The following is a 24,603-nucleotide window of genomic DNA, read 5'->3' as shown; positions in this document are numbered from 1 at the left end:
GTTTGCTGTACATTGATATAAGAGAGTTTGCACCATGTATATTGATGTCTGGCAGCTATTGGCCTCGAGGCCCACCTCTGGAAACGCCGGCGCCACCGTCGGCGTGACGTGCTTGGCAGGATCACGTGGTCTCAACGGCCGCGTCGGCTGCTTGTGAAGCGCTGCCGCGTGCTTTGAAAACGCGTTTCAAGTACCACATGCGCTGCGGTCTGTTCAAATACGGAAGTTCGCTCGCATTTTCTGCTCAACTGAAACCATTTTAATAGAGTGGCTGCCTCTGAAGCCGACGAACATGGGGCACTATCGCTCGGTGCCGCAGTGCCGGGCTTACGCAACGGAGCCCAGTGTCAGCCTGCACCGGTAACCGCGGGACAAGAAACTGCGTGAAGCGTGGGTTGTAAAGCTAAGAACCGGCAAGTAGCCATCGGCTACGAGTCTTGTGTGCAACAAGCACTTCCGCGACGAAGACTTTCATTACTGCGTCGGGCCTGCGTTGTTCGATGAGTAGCAGACAGTGCGCACTGAGACGATGGCTCGTGCGTGCTTCCCGCCGGCAAATGATGCTTATCTGCCACAGGATGGATAAGGCGCTACCTTTCACCACGTGCGATACCATCTCAGAACCCTCCCGTGCGACCTCTTGATCGTCGGCCCCGTGCTCAGCATCCACAAAATCGGCTGCAGATGCGCAAGTAATTGTTTAAATACATTGAATTAAAAACCTCACAGGATCCTTAAGATGACTAGAAGGCGAAAGCCATCTTCTTCTTTGAAGTCGATGTATTGATTCTCCCGCGCCTCCTTCCAAAAGCGTTCTGCACCTAACGCGGTTTTGCACGGCCTCCGTGACCGATCACGGAGGCAATGCAAAGCGATGATGACGTTGAATACGTCATCATGTGACGTCACGTTATTTGACGTCATAATGACGCTACATATTTTGGCGATCTGTGACGTCATGATGACGTCATATGATAACGCCATCACCGATCATGGAGGCAATGCAAAAGGACCATGTCGTGTAAATACGTCATCATGTGACATTACGTTATATCACGTCATGGTGATGTCATAATGAAGTTACAAATTTAGGAGGTCTGTGACGTCATGATGACGTCATATATTGACCTCATCACGTGACGATTATTTTTTGCGTCACTCTTCTTGACGCCGCGACGGTCAATCTTCCCGTTTGAAGAGGCATCTGGCTTTCGCCTTCATAAGCTGGTTTAGCGACAATAAGCGACGTTTGCTGGTGGATGTATATAGCGAGAGAGTCATATGCTGTGGCTGTGTGCTGCATTTATGTTGGCAATAAAATTTTTTCAGTCAAGCTTGCGTTCCCCTGACACAAACACTATGTCCCAAATTTATTTGTGTCACTCTCAAACTCACGTTGGGCCTCTCCAACCCCATGTATTTTCTTGGAGCCTCATTTATTTACATTGGAAAGATGCCACCCTGTTCGCGTTAGACACGGCACTGCTGCCAAAATTGCTGGGGTACTCGCCAAATAATTATTATCCTGTTTTGCAGCTGCTGGTTGCTGCAATAACTTCTATTTTATTCACCGCTATTTCAAGTTCATGTGGGTCCTAGTTCACAGCCGACGCTTGCACAACAAGTCCGTCAAATGTTACTGTATTTTCTTTCTTTTCCTAGGCGTCGCATGCTACTACATGCTCGGTCTCGTAGACTGGTTCTTCTTCCACCAGCAATCTCAAAGTGGTGAAGCTTTGGTCTATGAATTTGTTGATGACAGAGAGCGGCAAGTTCACTGGAATGCAAACGGAACGATAATTAAGGAGCATTAAAAAAGGGCGTGGCATTTTCTCACGTTTTGTGTGAGCACCAAACGAAGCGAATGCGCTGAATAAAGAAACAGAAGCAGCGGCATTTGCGCGCTGAGAGATTCTTATTTTATTTTCAATTCTCGCTTGTAGTCCGATTAATTCAATTACTTTTGTCTAAATTCTAAATTTCCATGTAATATTTACCGCCGGTTTCATGGCCAATCCCCCTTTGTGGGTAAGAGCCAGTAGAAGAGGATCAAGCAAGCAAGCAAGACCGATCATTACGCAGCGCGAGACAGCTTGTCAAATGACATTGAAACGTACCTGAATTTAGACCGAAAAAGAAAAAAAACACACTGAATCGTCGGGACGGCAGATCACAAAGTTGCCATGCGCACCGAAGCCGCAGTTGTAAGGAAATTGTTTTTGAACTGCTCTGATAGCGTCCGCGCAACAGTGGTTGTTTGTTTACTCACAAATTCTCATATTTTGCGGCCTAAAGTTCACAGCGTGGTGCCAAAACGCGGTCGTAGCAAAAGCGAAACCATCAGTACGAGCATATATGCAGACGCTCATACATGCAGAGGCACCGTCAGTCGTCGCGAACTCGTGCGATCGCTGGCTTGAGGCTTTTTTCTGTTATGCTCCGTTTGGTTATACAGGCAGTCTACTCTAACGAGATATTTCACATATTTTGCACTCAGCGAGTGACTACCTTTCACGCAAGAAGCCGGTTCAGGGGTCTCAAACGCGGTAATCGCGTGAAGCGGGTGCTCGCTTTTCTGCAGAGAGACGGCGACTGTAAACTATCTTGTGCTTTCTGTTCGTCGAAAATTATTCTTTTGACAGGAAAGTACATATTTCTTTTCGAAAGTACCCGCAGAAATGTCCCGGAGGGCTTCCGCGAGGTGATTTTGTAGAGTGCCGACAGCAAAACCTATGGGGCGCGCGCCAGCGGCATCCTGCCTAGCACGCAATCGAGGCACGTCCGATAGAGGGCGACTCCGTAACTCCTCACCGCCAATAGCACCGTTTAACGTGGATGCACCCACTTTGATGATTGGTGGTACATCTCCATCCCGACGACTAACGTCCATGTTAAATGATTACACAAAACCTTGTGGTAGCTGTAGTAGTTAACGGTGAAAGCATAATCAGAGAACGAGGTGTGATAGCCAGAAGAGCGTCGCATGTTGGACGTAGAACTTCGCCATCCCACGGCATGTTAAAGTGTGATTGAACCTGACGGGCGGACTAAAGGGAAACGCAAAGCGCGTCGTGCCGATCCCGGCCGCGATTTTTCTCGGGGTGAGCGTGTGAGCGGGGAATGCGGTGTAACAGCCAGGTGAGGCAAGCGCGCGTCGCAGAGCTACTTTTCGTTTGGATTATCGTGATGCTATGAGCGAGGCCGACGCTTTTACGACGCTTGGACTAAGATCGCCACCTCGCGGTGTGTTAAGGCATTGACAAAATTGAACTTCTGTTGAAAATGCGCCGAATGCAACGGACGTGTAAGGCGTTGCAGGTGTTAATCGCAGAGGCCACAGTAATGATGAATTACTTTACTTTACTGCTCCCAGAGGGCAACACCAAACCGCCGACCGGGAGAGCGGTAGATAAAAAAGGCGCGTTTGTAAAGCCTCTAGAGTCTCTGACCGTGGCACAGTAGATAGCGTGCCCGTCATCTGTTGTTGCGGGCCGAGTGGTCGTGGGTTCGATGCCCGTTGACGGAACTTTTTTTCTCTGCCATCTGATCATGTAAATTTTTTCGACGTCATTTCAGTGACGGAAATACGTCACTGAAGTCTTGGTGGACACCGGCATAAAACACTTCCGCGTTTAAAAAAAATGGCGTACGATGTACTGATACATGACATCACAAACTTCGTGTCCCACCATGCAGTGTTCCAACTTGGTGGTTTGAGTGATGTCCGTGCAAGCCATCTATATGGTTTTGAACAGTGATCACACAGGTACGTATAGCGTTATGACCCTTAAGTACATAACCAGAGTTGTGAGCATGTGACCTGAAGCACAGTTACATGGCTCCGGCCAGGGGGTGGACCTCAATTCTTCACGAGAATCAAGTCTAGTGGGTACATCATTCTAGCGTGCCCGCTAGAGTGCGAGTTCTCCAGGTTGGGATCCGCTAGCCGGTGGGAGGATGGTGTGTATCCTCTGTCACATACGTGACCGAAGCATATTTTCTCAGGCCAGGTCTGCTTGGCAGCTTGGCTTTGTTCCAGCCCTGTTCAAATGACCGACCAGAGGCCAAGTATCTGGCTTAGTGACTTGATGAAGGGGGGTTGGTGTCCCATTTACATTTTTGTCCTTACTTGGACCACACTGATTCTGTGCAGAGAACACCATATGTGTGCTTGATGCATCCAGTGAATCCGTGCTGGATAGCACGGATTCACCACAGGAGACAAGAAAAACACTGATGCACAGGGCAAGTGCTACTTGCACTTTTCCTGTGCATCAGTGTTCTTTCTATGCCTTGTGATATGCGTGCTATCCAGCATTTAAGATTATTAACCAATTATCCCAGCAACTTATTTTGTTAAGAGAGTATGACTAATCTTACCAGTCATTTCATGGCAGTGAAAGAAAGGCTGCTTGTGCTGCATGACCCCCCCCCCCCACATCACTGCCTGCGGATGCACCCCCCTGCAAAAAGTTCTGTAGAAGCCCTTGCACACGAATAGTTGCATGTGAATTAGCTGATGTCTTAGCCTGTTCTTTTATTTTTTCTTTCCCAGCGGCCAGTTCAGCCGACCATTCGGTCATGATGTGGCACCTCAGCGAGGAGAAGCGGGCACTACGATTCACTGGTCACACGGTGAGTCGCCACCTGACCAGCGTTCTGTTGCAGTGAATTTCAGTGGGTGTCACTGAGCGTTTACCTGAATTCCACGATTGTGATCACAGTCTGCTGTGGTAGCTCAATGGCCGCAGCATTGCATTAATGACCACAAGCTCGTGGGATTGACTCGCTGTCATGCTTCAGTGGGGCTGAGATGAAAGAATGCTAATGTATTTCAATTGAAAGACAGGTTACGTGACTGCACATTACGGCTGATGCTAGGCGATTGTGCCCCTATGTTAAAGGGACACTAAAGGCAAATATTAAGTCGACGTTGATTGTTGAAATAGCGGTCCAGAAACCTCGTAGTGCTGCTTTTGTGCCAAGGAAGTGCTTATTTTGAAATAAAATCACGTTTTTAGTGGTCCGCATCGCGTTAGCGCGCTTCAAATCTCCCGCCTGAAAATACGACTTTCATACGTCACTGCTGCCGTGCCCAACGTTGCCCGCTTTTACTGCGCGGCCGCCGACACTAGTAGCAGCCGAGCGGAAGTAGCGGGACCCACAGTAGCAACAACGGCGCTGCGGCAAAGACTTGCTCGGATGGGCACATTCAAAGCCTTCACCAAGTTGCGGTTGGTCTCGTAATCCGCAGTACGAAAGTGCAGCGAGCACACACGCAGAGGTTTTGACTGTTTAGCACACTGGCGCAATGGCATGACACTAAGCCACTTCGAGCGTAAGGGTTCATTCCGCGGCACCCAGTGAGAAGACACACCGGTTTCCTTGCTGCAGCACTGGCGTTGTGCACCATTCGGGCATCCGGCAATATCACACGCATGTGGCATTTGGTCGAACTTTCTGTCAGAGCGACTTTCACGAGCGCGCAAAACACGCACGGCAGTACGCGATCCCGAAACTACCACTGAGACGGGCGAGGCGCAGTTCGGCGAAAACGGAACCTTTGAACCACGCGCGCCGTTCCCCATGGCAACGCCACGGAGGTTTTGTTTTCCATGAATCAAGCGGAAACGAACAAACAGCATTTTATTACGTCTTTTGATGCTCGGAATGTTCTTTTTTTACTGCTGCTAGTTTGATTACTAGTGATTTATTGTAGGCCGACTTCCATACGTCATCGGGATCACTTCGAAAATGTCCCACTCGTGGCGCTCATCATGTGATACATTTAGCTTAATTTCTCGGTAAGTAGGGCACTGCTGTTGATAATATTGCCGTTTTAGAAGTTGTCATACATTGGGCTTTCACTCTGACATAAATTGTTATTTGCCTTTAGTGTCCCTTTAACAGTCAGCACCAGCTGACAAGGTTGACAGCACATATAGTAAGAATGAGACGTAGTTGTTTGATGTTGGTAGAGAGGCTGCAACCCGTATGTGTGGCACGTTATCGTGGTGGGGAGGGAAAGATCTGGGAGAGAGAGGAAAGGAAAGACTATCTTTCAAGATGAGTAGCCGTACACATCTGAGCACCAGGTTGGGGTACCTCTCTCCCCTTCAGAAAAGCTAGTGGGTGCCTGGCAGCACTGGCAATCACACCCAGTGCCTCCCTTATTGGATGTGAACAATGTGCCACTTCCCCACCCCTGCCATCCTAATGGGCTGCTGCCTCTGGAAAAAAAAAAAGAAAAAAGTCCCCCTCTCAGTTTTCTCTCATTGCTTACGTGCTCGCCATGAGCTGTGGTTTCTGTGTTTTTATTTTCACTCACACTGTCTCTGTGTACCTCCACTCAGTGCATGTACAAACGAAGGGAATTGTTCGAGAGCCTCGTTTCTTTGTTTGACACAACCAATGAAACCAGTAGATAATTAATCGAAGGAAAGCATAGGGGACAGTAATTGTCATTACTGTAGTGTACTAATTATGACATAAACTTAAATTAATGAAAGTGGATGAATAAGCACCCTTTCTGTTTGTGGGATCCGAACCCATGACTCCAAATTATGCATCCAATGCTCCAGCAATTGAGCAACAATGGAGGGCACCCCATTGTCCACTTTCTGGAATGTTAGCCAGCAACATTCATAGCCATGACAGCAAGTGTGGAACACCCTTTTTACCAGGGGTCATCATGTGTCGCATAACTAAACGCACACAAATACCCAACAAAGTGGACGAGGGGGCACCCCTAATTGTAGCTCAATTGGTAGAGCATCAGATGCATAATTCGAAGGTTGTGGGTTCGGATCCCATTGCGGAAAGGGTGTGTTTTTGTCCACATTAATTAATTTTAATTTACATCACAATTGCTACACTGCAGTTAAAGGTCAACACTTCTTGTGCAAAATTTCTTAGACAATGGACGAAACAGACACAGACAGGCGCCCATCCGTGTCTGTTTCGTCCGTTGTCTAAGAAATTTTGCGCAAGAAGTGTTGATCATGGAGTACCAACTAGCTCGAACCCACACCTTGTTATGCAGGTAAAGACAACAATTATGCTTTTTTTTTGCTTAATTGTGCGCTGCCTTCATTGGTTATGTCCACTCAGTGCATGAGGCATCCGCTCTCTGTGCTGTGGCGTCTGCTAGCTTGTCTCTTCAGTCACCCTGAAGGATGGAAATGTGAATATATAGTACTGAGGCAGCGTTAACACAAGAGGGAAACTACGTAATGATCCTTATTCTGAAAATGCAGTGTTCTGAAGTTTGTTGCAGAGAATCTTTTTTTTTTATTGAAGCTATTAGGATTCAGTGTGGGATACTATAAGTAAACTTTCTTACTTTCAAGTGTTTCTCAGTGCGGTGTTTGCGGTAACAAGGTTTCACTGTGCCATGTTTATTTCCCTCAGGGTGAAGTGTATGGCGTCAGATTTGCACCCTCGGGAAACCTCCTGGCATCTGCATCACGTGACTGCACTGTACGCCTCTGGTTCATAAATAGGTGAGACATTGATTCATTAACCCTTTGAGGGCCGATTTTTTTGGCCAAGTCCTCCATTGCCAATTGTTTCAGTGCACATTTGAAATCTTCAGTGCAACGTATTTTAAAAAATTACCCTAATTTCTGTTTAGAATGACCACAAAGTGACAAATATTTTCTATAGGTTAGATGCATGGCTTATTCATAAATAACAAAAATAAAAATGAGAAAAAATCCTGTTGTAATGACGAAAAGTAGGTTCATTGGAATAAACTTGTTTCACAGGCTCAGAAAAACGCGCACACCAAGAAAAAAAAATGTGCAGGCATGGTAGCATCCACTTCTAACACCGTGGTAACATAATTTGTATCTTGCCTGCGAGCAGCTGAAATGGCACTCTTTGTGGCAATGAGCCAGCTAGTATGACTTCAATATGGCTTCAGGCACGTGACTTCAGTAAATTATTTTATGCAGACTTCATCATATGTATGATGCGTATGATACGTGTACTTCATCATACGTATGATACGTGTACTTTCTGTGGCGTGCGCCACAGAAAGTACACCACTCAACAAAATTGGCTGTGGTCTTGATGTAAATGGGACGTGGGCCTTCAGCTGTCCTATGGGAGAAGGCAGAGAGAATATGCCATTTGCAGATGCAAGCTGAGGTAAAGAGAGAGCCTAGGTTGGCAGTGAGGCCTCCTGGAAGCATGACATCATCATATTTGATATACTGTAGCCTCTCAATAAACGGAACTGCTGCTCAACACTTTCGTGACCACAGAAAAATCGGTTGTTTTTGGCTAGACCAGGAAAGATTTTTTTTCCTGCCATAGAAATTGATTGATGCTAAAGTGCATGGTATCAAATAATAGAAGAAGAATTGGTCTTTCCAGTAGTATTCATTTCAAACAACAGATTTATTTTGAATATTATCAAAACAAAGAAAAATGTAAAAAAAAATAAAGAAAGCTCATTAGAACATCAGTGCTACTCTGCACAGGGTAAACATTTTAAAAAATTGAAATAGACGTTTTAAACACAAAGCCCTTATAAAATAATACTGCAAATATAAACTCTGTAAGTGTGAAAGTTATTGACGTGCATACAAAAATATAAGCACTAGGGCCTATCATGCCACCGTGCGAAGCAGTTTCCCAACACGGGGAAACAAAGGTTGGTTGCACATGTTTTGCAGAAAACATTTCTTTTCTGCTCAACTTTTCTTTCTTCGGAGCATGGTTTGCAGTTCTGGCATTTTTCAATTTTTTGTGGTTGGTGCTGGGCACCCCGAGGTGCCTTCCCATGTGTACGTTGAAATGAACAATGTACCCAGTTTCTAAATCTGCCAAAACCCACAATTTGTGTTTCTCATTTGACCACTTTGTCTCTCACGTACTGCCGAATACCAGACTGACCTTTATATTTCACTATTTTCTCATCCACGGAAAGGTTCCGACGCGGTTAAAAGAAATAGCGCGGATGAATCGTTTACGTGTTGCAGTAGAGAAGACACATGGTGAAACTTCCCGTGGGGTGCGACGGTTGTCTTCTCCGGATCAGAGACGTTCAAGAAGGCAAGCAATGCCTTGAACCTTTTGCGTGGCATCACTGACGGTGGAAGAAGGCCTGAAATGTGTGTTGTCGACTCCGATAGCAATGCAGGTGCGGGACTTGGACGATTCCTGTGTACACCAGAAGTCTGACGAACATGCAAATCTCCTCGTCAGTGGCCTCCCTCAAGGATCCGTCCCTCTCACTGTGCATTGGCTTTTCGAAAATATGCATCCACGCATACTTATTTGTGTGGTTGCATATCTCTCTGACGACTTCTGTGGTATAAAACAACACAAAGAAGCCGCCGCGTGGCACTCCGGAGTGCTAGGTCAAGGTCCACCCCGCACTGTCTTCGCGGAGAGAACTCCGTTCTTTCTACGGCCGGCGCCAAATGCTCCCGCCTGAATGAAGTTGACACCTTGTAGATAAGAACTGTGGCCTTTAGTATGCACTGAATACGTTTACATCAACACGCGGCAGCGATAAAGCGGCCCAAGGAGAGAGCGAAACTTACTGGTGGATATCTGCTGATGTTCCGGGGTGGTTTGACACACTATCGCCATCTGCACTGAAGTATGATGAATTGAAGTAGTCTTCCATGTCTGTGCTGCTACCATCACCCAGAATTTGATGCTAAGATTCATCAGAATTTGTCAAAATTCACCGTTTTCGTGGAGCACCCGCGAGCGACATCGACGTCACAACCAAAACCAGGAGCACTCACCTCCTTGACTGCGAAGGAGCTTTAAAAATCCCCTTATGGTGAGAAAAGACACTCAAAAGCGAAACTGATAAAATACTGCCTATTTTACCCTTTAAGTAGCATTAGATGTCCAGAAGCACTCAGAGAGCGCCAAAATTTGAACTTGAAGTCATCTTTAGCATACTGCCACGCCCACTTCTTGTCTTATTTTGATGTTTTTTGGGTTTGACCAGCAAGGGCAGTTGTCAACGCTCGAGGCTGTCCAGGAAGCAGTGTTCGAGAAACTTCTCGATTGTAGTAGATCGTTTTGTTAAGATATCGCGCCGCACGCGAATGTTCCAGCTTTATCGAGAGATAACGCCGCCACCAGCGATATCGATGGAAAGTTCGATAGCACCTGTATAAAAACCGACGCACTTGACCGCTTGTCAGTTGATCGACGGACGATGCCCTGTTCGCCGCTATCATTGTACAGCGTGTATTGCTGTAGTTCTAGTTCTCATTTTCCCGGCCACAAGTTCGGCCAAATAAACAGTTTCATTCTGCAAACGCCGACTGCTGTCTTCGTCGACGTCACGACCACGTGACATCTGGTGGAGGTGCTGCTCTTCCATGATCCGGACGCCCCCGTCAAGCCGTGAACCCAGCCCACATCGCGAAGAAGACACCGACACCATCAGCGGCAGTCGAGCCAGCCGCAGACTGGAAGGACTACCCCCACAATACGGACCCCTACCGGACAAGACCAGGATCACAACGAAGAAGACAACAGCCACAATGACAGCCGCTGTGGCGCCTGCAACGGTTGTCATGCATCAACCGAAGGAGCCGCCGACATTCCGCGGATCACCATGTGAGGATCCAGAAAGCTGGCTGGAGGCATATGACCGGGTCTCCACGTTCAACAACTGGGACTGCGACGAGAAGCTACGCCATGTCTACTTCGCCCTTGAAGATGGCGCAAGGACCTGGTTCGAGAATCGAGAGTCCACGCTAACATCATGGGACCTCTTCCGCACCGGATTTCTCAACACCTTCACGAGCGTCATCCGGAAAGAAAGGGCTGAAACCCTTCTCGAGACCCGTGTACAGCTCCCCAATGAGAACGTCGGACTGTACACCGAAGAAATGACTCGCCTATTCCGTCATGCCGATCCAGCCATGTCCGAAGAAAAGAAAGTTCGCTTCCTGATGCGGGGAGTGAAGGAAGAACTCTTCGCCGAACTTGTGGCCGGGAAAATGAGAACTAGAACTACAGCAATACACGCTGTACAATGATAGCGGCGAACAGGGCGTCGTCCGTCGATCAACTGACAAGCGGTCAAGTGCGTCGGTTTTTATACAGGTGCTATCGAACTTTCCATCGATATCGCTGGTGGCGGCGCTATCTCTCGATAAAGCTGGAACATTCACGTGCGGCGCGAAATCTTAACAAAACGATCTACTACAATCGAGAAGTTTCTCGAACACTGCTTCCTGGACAGCCTCGAGCGTTGATAACCGCCCTTGCTGGTCAAACCCAAAAAACATCAAAATAAGACAAGAAGTGGGCGTGGCAATTTTCACGGATCGCCGAGCCACTGACGCAACTCACGAAGGCCGACGTCGAATTCAGGTGGGAAACGTCGCAAGTTCAGGCATTTCAAGAATTGAAACGACGCCTGCAGACGCCTCCGATACTTGCGCATTTCGACGAGCACGCCGATACGGAAATCCACACGGACGCAAGCAGCGTAGGACTCGGCGCCGTCCTTGTGCAGAAGACCGACGGATTGGAAAGGGTCATCAGTTATGCTAGCCGGTCGCTATCAAAGGCAGAAATCAACTATTCCACAACAGAAAAGGAGTGTCTGGCCAAAATCTGGGCTACATCGAAGTTTCGCCCCTACATCTACGGCCGGCCCTTCAAAGTTGTGAGCGACCACCACGCCTTGTGTTGGCTAGCCAACTTGAAGGACCCTTCAGGTCGCCTCGCACGGTGGAGCCTAAGACTCCAAGAATTCGACATTACTGTCGTTTACAAGTCCGGAAGAAAACACTCCGACGCCGACTGCTTGTCTCGTGCCCCCGTCGACGCACCGCCGCAGGACGACCACGATGATGACTGCTTCTTGGGAACCATAAGTGCCGACGACTTCGCTGAACGACAGCAAGCCGACCCGGAACTCAGGGGCCTTGTGGAATACCTCAAGGGCAGGACCGCCGTTGTTCCAAAAGTATTCAGGAGGGGATTGGCGTCATTTCTCTTGAAAAACGACGTCCTCGTAAAGAAGAACTTCTCTCCATCCCGGGCCAACTACCTTATCGTTGTACCTTCGACACCGCGACCAGACGTTCTGCAGGCCCTGCACGACGACCTGACGGCTGGTGCACCCCGGCTTTTCCCGCACGCTCGCGAGGATACAGGAAAAATACTACTGGCCACGCCTTCCTACCGACGTCGCCCACTACGTTAAGACTTGCTGAGATTGCCAGCGACGGAAGACACCGCCGACTAGGCCAGCGGGACTTCTGCAGCCAATCGAACCACCTCACCGGCCATTCCAGCAAATCGGGATGGACCTACTGGTGCCGTTCCCGACGTCGACTTCCGGCAACAAGTGGATCGTCGTAGCAACTGACTACCTCACCCGCTACGCCGAGACAAAGGCCTTGCCCAAGGGCAGTGCCGCCGAGGTAGCCAAGTTCTTCGTGGAGAACATCATCTTGCGTCATGGCGCCCGAGAGGTCCTCATCACAGACAGAGGTACCGCCTTTACTGCGGACCTAACTCAGGCGATCTTAAAATACAGCGAGACGAGCCACCGCCGCACCACCGCCTACCAACCGCAGACCAATCGCCTCACCGAGCGTCTAAATAAGACCATCGCCGACATGCTGGCCATGTACGTCGACGTTGAGCACAAGACGTGGGACGCCGTCCTTCCGTACGTGACCTTCGCTTACAACACGGCCGTCCAAGAAACGACGCAGATGACGCCGTACAAGTTGGTCTACGGAAGGAGCCCGGCGACGACACTGGACGCCATGCTACCGAATGTCACCGACGAAGAAAACCTCGACGCCGCCGCTTACTTACAACGTGCCGAGGAAGCTCGACAGCTCGCCCGCCTGCGCATCGAGACCCAGCAGCACACCGATAGCCGTCGCTACAATCTGCGACGACGCTTCGTGGAATACCAGCCCGGCGACCGCGTCTGGGTCTGGGCGCCGATACGCTGACGTGGCCTTAGCGAAAAACTCCTTCGGCGATACTTCGGCCCCCTACAAGGTTCTTCGACGTCTCGGCGCTCTTGACTACGAGGTCATCCCGGACGGCATTACGAACTCCCAGCGACGCCGCGCACGACCTGAAGTCGTCCATGTCGTGCGTCTTAAGCCGTTTTTTGCACGTCAGCGAATCTGGGGACTCTACTTTTACCTTTGTTATTGTAATTTGTTTATGTATGCACTTGTTTTTTTTCTTTCTGTTTTCTTTCTTTCACAAGCATCGGGACGATGCTTTTTCAGAGGGGGGCAATGCCACGCCCACTTCTTGTCTTATTTTGATGTTTTTTGGGTTTGACCAGCAAGGGCGGTTGTCAACGCTCGAGGCTGTCCAGGAAGCAGTGTTCGAGAAACTTCTCGATTGTAGTAGATCGTTTTGTTAAGATTTCGCGCCGCACGCGAATGTTCCAGCTTTATCGAGAGATAACGCCGCCACCAGCGATATCGATGGAAAGTTCGAAAGCACCTGTATAAAAACCGACGCACTTGACCGCTTGTCAGTTGATCGACGGACGACGCCCTGTTCGCCGCTATCATTGTACAGCGTGTATTGCTGTAGTTCTAGTTCTCATTTTCCCGGCCACAAGTTCGGCCAAATAAACAGTTTCATTCTGCAAACGCCGACTGCTGTCTTCGTCGACGTCACGACCACGTGACAATACGAACGATGAGAATAGGTGCAGTCACAAAAGTGGTAAATGGAACACATTTTCCCGGTCTGCTCAGGTTTCGTTTAATGAGAGTCTACTTTGTTTCACTTCATCCCGTCTCATCTGATAATTAACCAAGTTGAAAAAAACCCGCAGGGATATGCTCTTCAGGCAACACCCTACAATTTCCAGTGTACATTTTCTTTGGGTGTGTGTGGCTAGCCTTTTGCGTTGTAGCTCGAATAAGGATTTTTGATTACACAACCTTTCTCATGCAATTGACATATAGCATAGTCTGCTAAAAATTATCTCTGTTGTTAAATTACACATAAATGCTTGCTAAGGTAGTAAACTTACGACTGCATGAAGGGCATAGAACAGATGAATGGTGATCAGTCAGAACAGGGTTGCAAGGGAAGGGTTTACGCACTTGGGGCTAGTAAAGCTCGCATGTCGTGGCAGAATCAGTAAATATGCAGGCACAGAATTAAGTCAGCTGATGAAGAGTTGCATTATTGGAGATCGATGACTGAGACCTGTGTCGTGTAGCATTTATAATTTAGCCTGATGAGGACAAATAATGTTAAGCCTAATGAGGGCTGGGTAAAGGGGATGCCGGCAGCACCAGAAGAAAACCGGAAAAAAAAAAACAAGACAAGAAAACAGACAGGAACAGGAAGGATGCTGGTCTATCAACGGACTTTAATTTGAACAAAATGCGAACAACAAACCGATATGGGCATGTGTGGCAACAACAGCAGCCACATTGAAAGGCACCCTATCACTACATGCTAGAATCATTGTCAAGAAACCGGAGTCCCTTGTTATTCAAAGATATTGATGGCACGCTCATGCACTTATCAGGACCAAGTTTATGGATCTGAAACGCTTCAATAATTTCCCACTCTTTCTGTGTTTAATAGGCTTGTGCGAATATTCGCGCAGTTCGAATATGCGAACAAATATTACAGTATTTGAATTCACTTCAAAACGAATTTTAATTATTCTAAATTTCGAATTATTCAAATTGAACGAATAAACATATATATAAACTGCATGTAATCCCTGTAAAGCTGGTTTCACTGCGGTGCAAGGGTGCTGTATCGTGAACACACCTTTCCAGGGGAAATCCGCACTGCCGCGAAGCCCCACTTCAAGGTTAAATCAACAAATTAGCCTCACATCGATTCATCATGTTTTAAGGTTAAAAGCTCATTACACTGGCTTATATGCTCTAAGTAAAGTAAATTTTAAAACGTAACATATTTTGCAGGTTATCATTTGCGTTCTACCGAAAGTCAAATCCTGCTACTATTCAGAGTTGCTTCCACTTCCCTTTGAACCAAAAAGAGTGACATTTGCACATGCCTTGTTTCAATTTTAAAAAATTATGTGCAGGTTAGTTGTCTCATGACAAATATGCTAATTTTTCTTTATAATATTTGATATGTACTATACGAATTGGATTGGAAATTATTCGACCAAATCGAATTCGCTTCGAATTCGCTTTGAACCTAAAATGTACTATTTGCACAAGCCTAGTGTTTAGCCCTTCCAGTCACCGAAACGTTACTGAATAGAGGGGCGCAACCGCACACCTTGCAGTGAATCGGTAGATTGCCACCCGTGCCCGTATGGCGTAAATAATTGGCGTGCTAACGCATTCTATCACTGACGCACCTGCCCGATTGCCCATTATATTCCACAGGTGCTTTTGGCACTGCTGGCTTCCCCTTTACCTAGAACTATGTACCAACTTGCCCAACAAGCCACCCTGATGAGGACCAATGTTGTGAAGCAAAACTAGCATCGTTTTCTGTTCTCTCCCCTGTCCCTCCAGGAAGGACGAAAGTCAAGTGTTGCGGGCACACACTGCGGCCGTGCGTTCTCTGGACTTCTCTCCCGACGGCCAATCACTGGCCACTGCCTCGGATGACATGACCGTCAAGGTAAGCGGGAGTATGTGAAGTTGTAGTAAATCGGTGCTGTTCCGACACAACCAAGAATGTAAAGGAGATCAGGCTCCTAAACAACACTGTTACGCATACTAGTTTTCTTTTCATCCTTGCCGCGTATCACTGGCTAAAGTGTGCTTTCGCTCGGCATAGGCCACACCATAATGCATGGGAACCTTCACGATTGTTCTGGAATGTTCTCATCAGGTTGCACATTCGATGCGAATAGTTGAGTTTATTCTGGAAGTAACGGGAGTACCTGCAGTGGCACTGGAATTTTCGATCACGCCGTGTAAACGCCAACATGTGTCACTGATGATCAGATTGTCGACAACACCCCGCCACGGTGGTCTAGTGTTTATGGCACTCGACCGCTGACCCGAAGGTCGCGAGATCGAATCTCAGCCGCGGCGGCTGCATTTTTGATGGAGGCGAAAATGTTGGAGACCCGTGTACTTAGATTTGGGTGCACGTTAAGGTACCCCAGGTGGTCAAAATTTCTGGAGCCCTCCACTACGGTGTCTCTCATAATCGTATCGTGGTTTTGGGACGTTAAACACCAGATATTATTATTATTATTATTACATTATCGACAACCTTACTCTGCTATCATTGCACTGCAAGTGTTGCCTTCGCTGACCCGAAGGTCGCGGGATCAAATCCTGGCCGCGGCGGCTGCATTTTCGATGGAGGCGAAAATGTCTGAGGCCCGTGTACTTAGATTTAGGTGCACGTTAAAGAACCCCAGGTGGTCGAAATTTCCGGAGCCCTCCACTACGGCGTCTTCATAATCATATAGTGGTTTTGGGACGTTAAACCCCAGATATTATTATAAAGTGTTGCCTTCCTTGTAATGTGAGTGTTCCTTTTGCTGGGTCTTACTAGACTTCATTTAGACTTTACTTAGCAAGCCTAGACTAGTTTTTACGTATTCGAAAGTTGAAATGGCATAGGTTAAAATGCGACACTACTCTGTCTTTGTAGCTGCCGCCTATGTTTTGCACTATATTAACCCTTTACCTAAGCAAGTTTCAAGCTCTTTTTCAGCGTCACAACAGCCAAAGCATTATAAAGAAATAGTACTTTAAAATCTGTGATAGTGCAATGATACACTGCAGCTAGAATTCTATGACAATATCTCAAAAATGGAACTTTGACCATTTTCTCTTCCAGTAATTAACCCATTGCCATGAAATGAGTCGTGGTAGAGTTTTACTTGTCTACACAATAAATTAATATGTCTTAGCTATGTGTGAATATCAACTTTTTTTGTTAAAAGCAGTGTCAAAGCAAATAGTAACAGTATCAGATAATTTCATAGAGAGTAATGCTATCAGTGGAATTTGTATCAAGCCTTGATAAAAGTTCCTGATGTTGAGAAATCATTAAAAAAGTTGTGTCTTTACTTGCCAAAATAAGACAGCTGGATCAATAGAGTCACTTCATTTTCAAAGTTTGGTTATTCATATAAATAAGTGTATGTCATTATTTATGCCAGTTACACACATGTGTCCCTGCCCCCTCCTCTTTGTTCTTATTGGGCATGCCAGTTTTTGTTATTATTTCTTTTTTTTCTGTCGCCACTGTGGCTGAATGGTGTTGGTGCTTGGCTGCTGACCCAAAAGATGCAGGTTTGATCCTGTATACGGCACTCGCATTTTGATGGAGCTGAAATGCTAAGAGCCCATGTACTGGGCAATGTCAGTGCATGTTAAACAACCCTAGGTGGTTGAAATCATCTGGAGCCTTAGTCGCTTTGGGACATTAAATCCCGTAAACAAACCAACTGTTCATTTCTTTAATTCGAGTTCTACCTTCGCCAGGTTTAGCTATGTTCTGCTTACTGACCAAGACTTGAGCCTAAGTGTGAAGTAAGAGATACAGGTTTGGAGACATTTGTCTGCAATTTGTCTTGGGTTTCCTTCATTCTGTCTGCCCAGGTGTGGTCGGTGCAGCGTCAGAACCTGCAACAAACTATCACCGTGCACAGCAACTGGGTCCACTCTGTGAGGTGAGTCAACTGGTTGAACAACCACAAGTGCTTCGCTTCTCTGGACCACAATCACTTTGGTAAAGTCAGAAGTATAGTAAACAGACACTCACCAACACTCAGTTTGATAGTGACTTTCGTTTTCAGTTATCAAAACTCACACTGATACTTGCATCCACTACCACGCTTTGTCCGCTCAATAATGCTCTGTTTCACACCCAACCTAACTTAACTAGTACTTGCGAGTGAGTATGCTGAGTTGTTTGCAAATGTTCCATACATTCAAACCTCTATGTGCAGTGATCACAGGCGCAACAAACTCTTCGCTGTAATGAAGCATATTTGCTTTTTTTTTTCTTTGAATGTCACTCGTTAGAAACATGTTTACGGCGAATAATGGGTATGGTGTGCAATGATTTTGTTAGAATCGAGTGCATGACCGTGAGGTTTAACTTTTTATGCTCTAGAGGTTGCAGCTCTTGGTCTTTCTTCTTCTTGCAGGAGCACTAGTGGACTATAATTCCCAGTAAAACTCGTGAACTAGCTCTGAATAGCCTAGTAGTTTAGGCTAATAGAGGCACTTGGGAGACAGGCAGCAACGCAGTCAGCTAATCCCTAGTAGCACCAAATGTTGGCACAACGTTGCCGCCACATTGAGAAAGTTGCTTGAATGTTGGGGCAACATTGCGTGCTACTAGGAATGCTAACAGCTGAAAGCTCTGGCATTGTGTGTCGCTGACAGGTGATGGCAGTTCACCTGAAATTCGTGTTTGTCTGCTTCATGACAGTGGCCCCTGAGGCTATGGGGAGTCACCCTGGCAATTCAGAGTGAAAACACGATGATGAGGTCGCAACATGGTGTGAGGTGGCTGCCATGGGTTGTCATTTAGTCGTGATGGTATTAATCAGGTGCGGGCTTCTTTGAATCAGCTGTGTAGTCCAGTGCTAAAAAGTAGGGATAGGCGAGTGGTAAACTTGAGGTTCGAAACGAATTTGAAGTGAATAGTGATTTGGTCAAATAACTTCTAATTGAATGGTTTGAATAGTGTATATCACATGTTATAAAGAAAAATGAGCATTTTCGTCATGACCCTACTAATTTGCACAATATTTTAAAGAATTAGAACTAGTCATGTGCGAATATTGCTTTTTTGGTTCAAAGTGAAGTGGACGCAACTGTGAATAGACCTTTTCACAATCCGCAAGTACGCTTCCCTGTGCTGCATATTTGCCCAACTAATAGCGGCACCTGTCGTCCTTGCAAGTGGAGATGAAGTCCCTAGTTGCACGTGCTGGGGCTTGTCTATTATGCGTGTTTATGTCAAGAGCGCCGAGTCTACATTTTCCGCATCATAGTGTAGTCAAACTGCGCTTGAACACCCTGTTTTCACTAAGCGACTAGTCGCCATTAGTTGGGCAAACTGCATAGCAGGAAAGCTAGCTTTACAATTATGAAAATGTTCAATTGTAGCGAGATTTGAATAGCAGTAGGGAAGCGCGACTAGACAGGAACGAAAAAAGAAAACAGACAAGGACACAGCGCTTGTCTGTTTTCTTTCTTCGTCCCTGTCTAGTCACGCTTACTCACTCTTCATGGATGCTAACCAACTAGCCCACCAACGTGCTTTAGTGCAAGTTATAAGTGGTAAAATGCATTATGTTTTAAAATTTGCTATATTTACACCATATAAGCTCATATAACAAGCTTTTAAACTTAAAAAATAATGATGTGAAGGCAATATTTACATTTAACCTTCACGGGGTTTCACGGCATTGCAGTCCCATGCTGCAGTGAAACCACTTTGACAGTGTAGTTATGTGCAGTCAAATATACTATTCGATCCTATTGAATATGTACTTCGAAATTGCAAATTATATAAATTCATGTCGAAGCGAATTCGAATAGTACTGTAATATTCGTTCCAATATTCAAAGAGTTCAAATATCCGCCTGTACCATATTCGCCTGTACGCCGTAGTAGAGGATTGGGTACATTGCAAAAAACATGGATGGACCAGATGGTAGCCAGAGGCAGACAAGAGTGTCATTGATAACGGTGGAGTCAGCTTTGTCGTCATCACACATGTAGTTTTGTCAACTGTGGCTGTCTTATAGAAAGCACTGTGTGAGCTGACAGCATACTTCAGGGTGCTTGGCTTTGTCAGGAGTGGTTTGTATTTTAAGGGTTCAGAATGGTAGGAGTAGGATTGTGTCAAGTGTATGTGGTAGTTCATGACTGTATAAAAGAAAAAAGAAAGCCTAATAATAGCTTGTAGTGACATGTGTGGTGGTATTATACGCAAAGGGAGCACAAGGAAGAACTCTGTCAAAGAGGGGGTGCTTTGAGAACACACATCTCAAACATGCTTCCAAGGGTACAATTGGTGTACGTTGCGAGGTTGGGTTGCTTAGGTATGATAGGCAGTAGTCACATGGCCCAATGCGCAGCGCTTGGCCGAACTGAACTACATATTTGCAAGGTGCACTATTATGGAGTGCAGTCTCTCGCTCATATGCTGCTACTTTGATGAGTTTTGTGGGACTCTTTTTGCTGCAATTGAAACTCAGTATAACAAAAACTGATAAAATGAATTATTTGGTGCTACAAAGCAAATTTTCTTGCCAATATTACTGTGCATGGAATGTATATTTATAAAGATTATTAGATCGTTATGCCAGACGCTACAATGGTATGGCAATATTTGACTGTACGTTGTTTACTGCACTACTGGTAAAGAAGCTTCAAACACATTGACGCTGCGCAGGTACTCCCCAGATGGCCGTCTTTTGGCAACATGCAGTGATGACAAGACCCTGTGCATCTGGGACACAGTGTCCAAAACCAGCGCGCACTGTTTTGCAGACAACAAAAAGTGAGTCCCGCATGCTTCATCCGTGTTTCTCTTGCAGGCCATGCAGTAAAATGCTAACGCTACCTACCTGCCACTGCTCGTAAAGGGATCATGAACCACCCCTCGGGTTTGGTGAGAAAACACATCCTGCCAATAGCAGACACTGCTGTGAACGTCTCAGCCAAATCTTGCAGCCATGCGTGGCAAGGAGAGCTGACAAGCAAAGCGCGAAGTTGCCATTTTCTCAGGCGTCCTCTCTTTATGTGTTCATCACTCTCATCAGAGCTGCCAGTGCCTTCTGTTTGACATCGAACAGCAAGTAGCATGCTATTGGCCAATAGACATAAATCAAGAGCGGCGTTTGGATCAGGTGCATTTCTTGCCATGGGGTGCGGCAGCGTGCCAGTGCTGTGCTCCATAGCCTGCTAACCTTACACAGTGAGCCGCACTCACACGCGGGAATCGCGGTGGGAGAGAGTGATCGCGTTAGTCGCATTTCATAATGCACACTCAAGGTCGTGACGCACACTGACGTAACTTTTTCCCCAGTGCCATCCCTCCCTGTGTAGCTTCCGGCATGCCCATCGTGACGATAGAAGAGAGAAAGTGCTTAAAACACGCGACAAAGCCATATAACTCTGCTCATTCTTGGGGGATTCGAGAAATTTTCGCACCGATCGATTCGTGAGGCAATAAACTACACTGGCAGGGTTTGTGGTACATATCGTGGTTTTGGGACATTAAACCCCAGATATTATAATTCTTCTTCTTCTTCTTCTTCTTATTATTATTATTATTATTTGATAATTACTTGGAAAAGCGGTTCATGACCTCTTTAATGGCCAATGACGTAGGGTAACCAAGTGGAAGACTGGTTCACTACCGACGTGGATGGAACAATAGGAGCTGTATGTTAACGTCAAAACCTTTCTCGACTAGATGGGTGAAAGTGTGCACCCGAAAGGTGTCCACAGAAGCCGTGTCCGGAAAGCAAGTGACTTCTCTCACCAGACTGACTTAAAGCACCAACGAGTGCTTCACTGGCAGCCTCAGCGTAGGAAAGGGGAATCCCCACGGCAAAAAAGGAAGTCCCAACTCGAAGGGGAGAAGGAAAGCGGCACATTGTGTAAGCTCGCTGACATCTTCAACACGTGGCCACTGACATAGCATCTATAAAGGGTGCGCGCCCTTGTCTGCCTTATCACTTGGCCTTCAACTTCTGTGGAGGCAGTGTCGCAGCAGCATAGATGGGGATTTTTCAATGCCCAAAGAAATGCTTTCATGTCTTATAAGAATGTCTATGGTGTAACAGCACAAAAAAACATGGACGAGAACACAGAAGAGAAGAACACAAACACGTGCTGACTGTCAAGTGAAGGTTTAGATAATGGTGAGGAAGACCCCCATCAACAAAAACTGATGACGCATCAACCATGGCACTCCCTTCAAACAAGTCCAAGATAACTTCACTCTTTTTCATGCAGAGTGACAGAGGGGACGCTGATGCAAGACTGCAATTCTTTGTGTATATGCCCAGCCTCAACAAGTTCATGCCTGTTTGTGTTCCTTCTCCATGGCTTTTTTTTTTTCCTAAATTTTCGTTCGTGCCTCTTATATATGCAAAAATCTTGCATGCTTTTGACCAATAGGTGCATATTTTTCAAGGATACAATAAACCATACACAGCAGCATTCTCAGGTTATTGAACTTTACTTTAGCAGTGGAATCATTGTGGCGACAGGTATCAGATTCCTGCTGCATAAGCAGTGCAGCTGCTGTGGTAAAGGCATTACTGTGCCTGCTATGTTGTTGTTAGTATCCTTTCCTCGGCAAAACATTCTAGAGTCATCGCATTTATGAAATATACACAGTCTGTATAAAAAATTCGTGTAACTTGCACTGAAGGCGCAATGCTCCAGTGCAAGTGGGCCGATGGGCGCCTATGTAGTCCTGGCTTTTGCCATCTTGCAAATTTTCTCTTTCTTCCTCTATGAGACCACCATGGGACCCTGAGCACCATCAAAAAAACTTGTATGTGTGCCCTTAAAAGACATTCCGAAATCTGCCTACCAGGGTACATTAAATTGTGGAAATGCCATCGGCAAAAGCGTGTCGATGCTCAAGGGATATAGTTTGAAGATATTTGAGGCATTACAGCAATAGCTTTAATAAATCTATTTTCCCGTTCCCGATGCTTCTTATACAAGCCCTGCATTTTGAAAAGGTACCACAATTTTTCACGATTACTACATTGTAGTGCCTGACATTTGACAAAAAAAGAAATTGCACTGCTTGGTTGGTATCCTCGTCAGTTTCCATAAGTCTTGGCAGTCCAGTGGTAGCTGCAGCTTGTGGCTTCTGGTCACATTTCTATTGCATGCGTTGCATTTAGGTGCCTTTGGGTGTTATGTGGTCATTGTGCATTCATCCCAAGCGCATATCATGCCACAGTGGCAATACCAGTGATGTGCTTCAACGTGCTTACAATGCTGCATGCCGGGGGACCAACAATGGTTACCCAGCAGTGCAGCTGGCCGAAGTGTCGGAACTTTTCAATAGTGCATTGGAAGATGCGGCCTTCAATGGTTTCGAGTGAAGTGCAATAAATATTGGTTATTTGTGCATTAGAGGAGTAATAGTTGCAATACTTGCTCTGGTAGAGTTTGTAGCTTGTAAAAGATCATGTTTACAGGAATTTAATACTGGCCACGAGGAGTATTCTCAATGAATGTATAAGTGTGCATAATCCACTTTGATTATGTCAACAGAGGTGTACTTCTTATTTACCACTTTTCCCTGTGAGAATGACAAAAAGTTTGAAACTGCGAGTTACGCTGAAAATACAGTACATATAACCAACAGGGAAGCTGATAAATTCATGCCATCTTCTGCATTTACAAAGCATGATGGATAACAAGGTGAACAGATATATGTATGCTTAACTGCAGGCAACTTTCTATGTATATATCCATTCTTCCGTGAATAGGCTCCCCTATTAGTAATGGTCCTAGGCATACCTTGGCAAAAAAATTGGAGCTCACTCAGACTCACTCCAGAAGTATATTTTGCTCTGAGGGCTCACTTCGATTCAGAATCGCCAAACCTTTTCTTTCTCGGACTCAAACTCACCAACATTTTACTCAGCCGGACTCACTCAGGCTCGGGTCAAGCCGAGAGTCTGAGTGAGTCGACTCATGAGTTCGTTAGCATAAAATTAGCTTTTTCGATCATGGTGTCAATGCTTTTTAATGCCTATATCTTATGTTATCGGTGCTCTACGATACACCTTCTGATCTTGTACTTTGAAATACGAGAGTTCAGTGGATTCAATCCATTAGGACATTTTTATGATATACTTGACTCACCCGAGATATTTTCATTAAGAACTTCCCGCGAAAGAGTTTGAGGGGAGAGGTCATGGCACCACCGTACCCCTGACTCTTGCCTCTGATCAATAAATATTGAGGTGGCGCACGAAGGCCAGTGCGTTGAGATATGTGTGAATAGGCTTGAATATAAACATAAGCTGATATAAGGCTGAGAGTAATGCTGAAGATGAGTAGATAGGACCGTACGTTGGCAACAAAAGTGGAGCTCACTCAGACTCACTCACGAGATATATTTTGCGCTTAGGGCTCACTCGGACTCAGACTCACCAATATTTTTGTCAACCAGGCTCACTCGGGCTCAGGTTCACTAAAATTTTCCTCAACTGGACTCACTCGGACTCAAATTCACCAAAATATTACTCACCCGGACTCACAGCCCGATCCGAGTCTGAGCGAGTCGACTCGTGAGGGAGTTTGCCGACGTATGGTCCTACGTATACATATTCTTGTATACACTCCAATGCATAGTTTTCATTGTGATCTCTTTCTCTTCCGCCGAAATGCGCAGAACAGTAAGAGCAACAGAATGGTTACCAAGAGATGGGAAACACAGTCGAGGAAGGCAGAGAGTTATACATGGAGTGACGAAATTATGATGTTCGCAGAGATAATATGGAATCGGCTCGTACAGGATAGGATAGATAAACAGGAAGTCTTTGGGATAGAGGCCTTCATCGTCCAGCGGACAAAAATAGGCTGAAATGATGATTATGATTTATATCTACGCAGTAGCAGACTTGTTCAGGCACAGCAGCAC

At 46.1% G+C, this 24,603-nt stretch overlaps 1 protein-coding gene across 1 annotated transcript in view; it reads left to right on the top strand.

Moving 5' to 3' along the window:
- LOC119372571 (POC1 centriolar protein homolog A) overlaps nucleotides 1–24,603 on the top strand; it is an 83,083-nt gene that overhangs the window by 7,129 nt on the left and 51,351 nt on the right. The window contains exons 3-7 of the mRNA XM_037643050.2: nucleotides 4,556–4,635; nucleotides 7,411–7,502; nucleotides 15,501–15,609; nucleotides 17,556–17,626; nucleotides 20,371–20,478. Of these exons, the coding sequence (XP_037498978.1) occupies nucleotides 4,556–4,635; nucleotides 7,411–7,502; nucleotides 15,501–15,609; nucleotides 17,556–17,626; nucleotides 20,371–20,478 (460 nt within the window). The remainder of the gene's footprint in view (nucleotides 1–4,555; nucleotides 4,636–7,410; nucleotides 7,503–15,500; nucleotides 15,610–17,555; nucleotides 17,627–20,370; nucleotides 20,479–24,603) is intronic.

This window comes from Rhipicephalus sanguineus, chromosome 10 (assembly GCF_013339695.2).
Source record: "Rhipicephalus sanguineus isolate Rsan-2018 chromosome 10, BIME_Rsan_1.4, whole genome shotgun sequence".
NCBI classification, from domain to species: Eukaryota; Metazoa; Arthropoda; class Arachnida; order Ixodida; family Ixodidae; genus Rhipicephalus; species Rhipicephalus sanguineus.
Note: the sequence above shows the minus strand (reverse complement) of the source record. Positions and strands in the feature narration are given on the sequence as shown.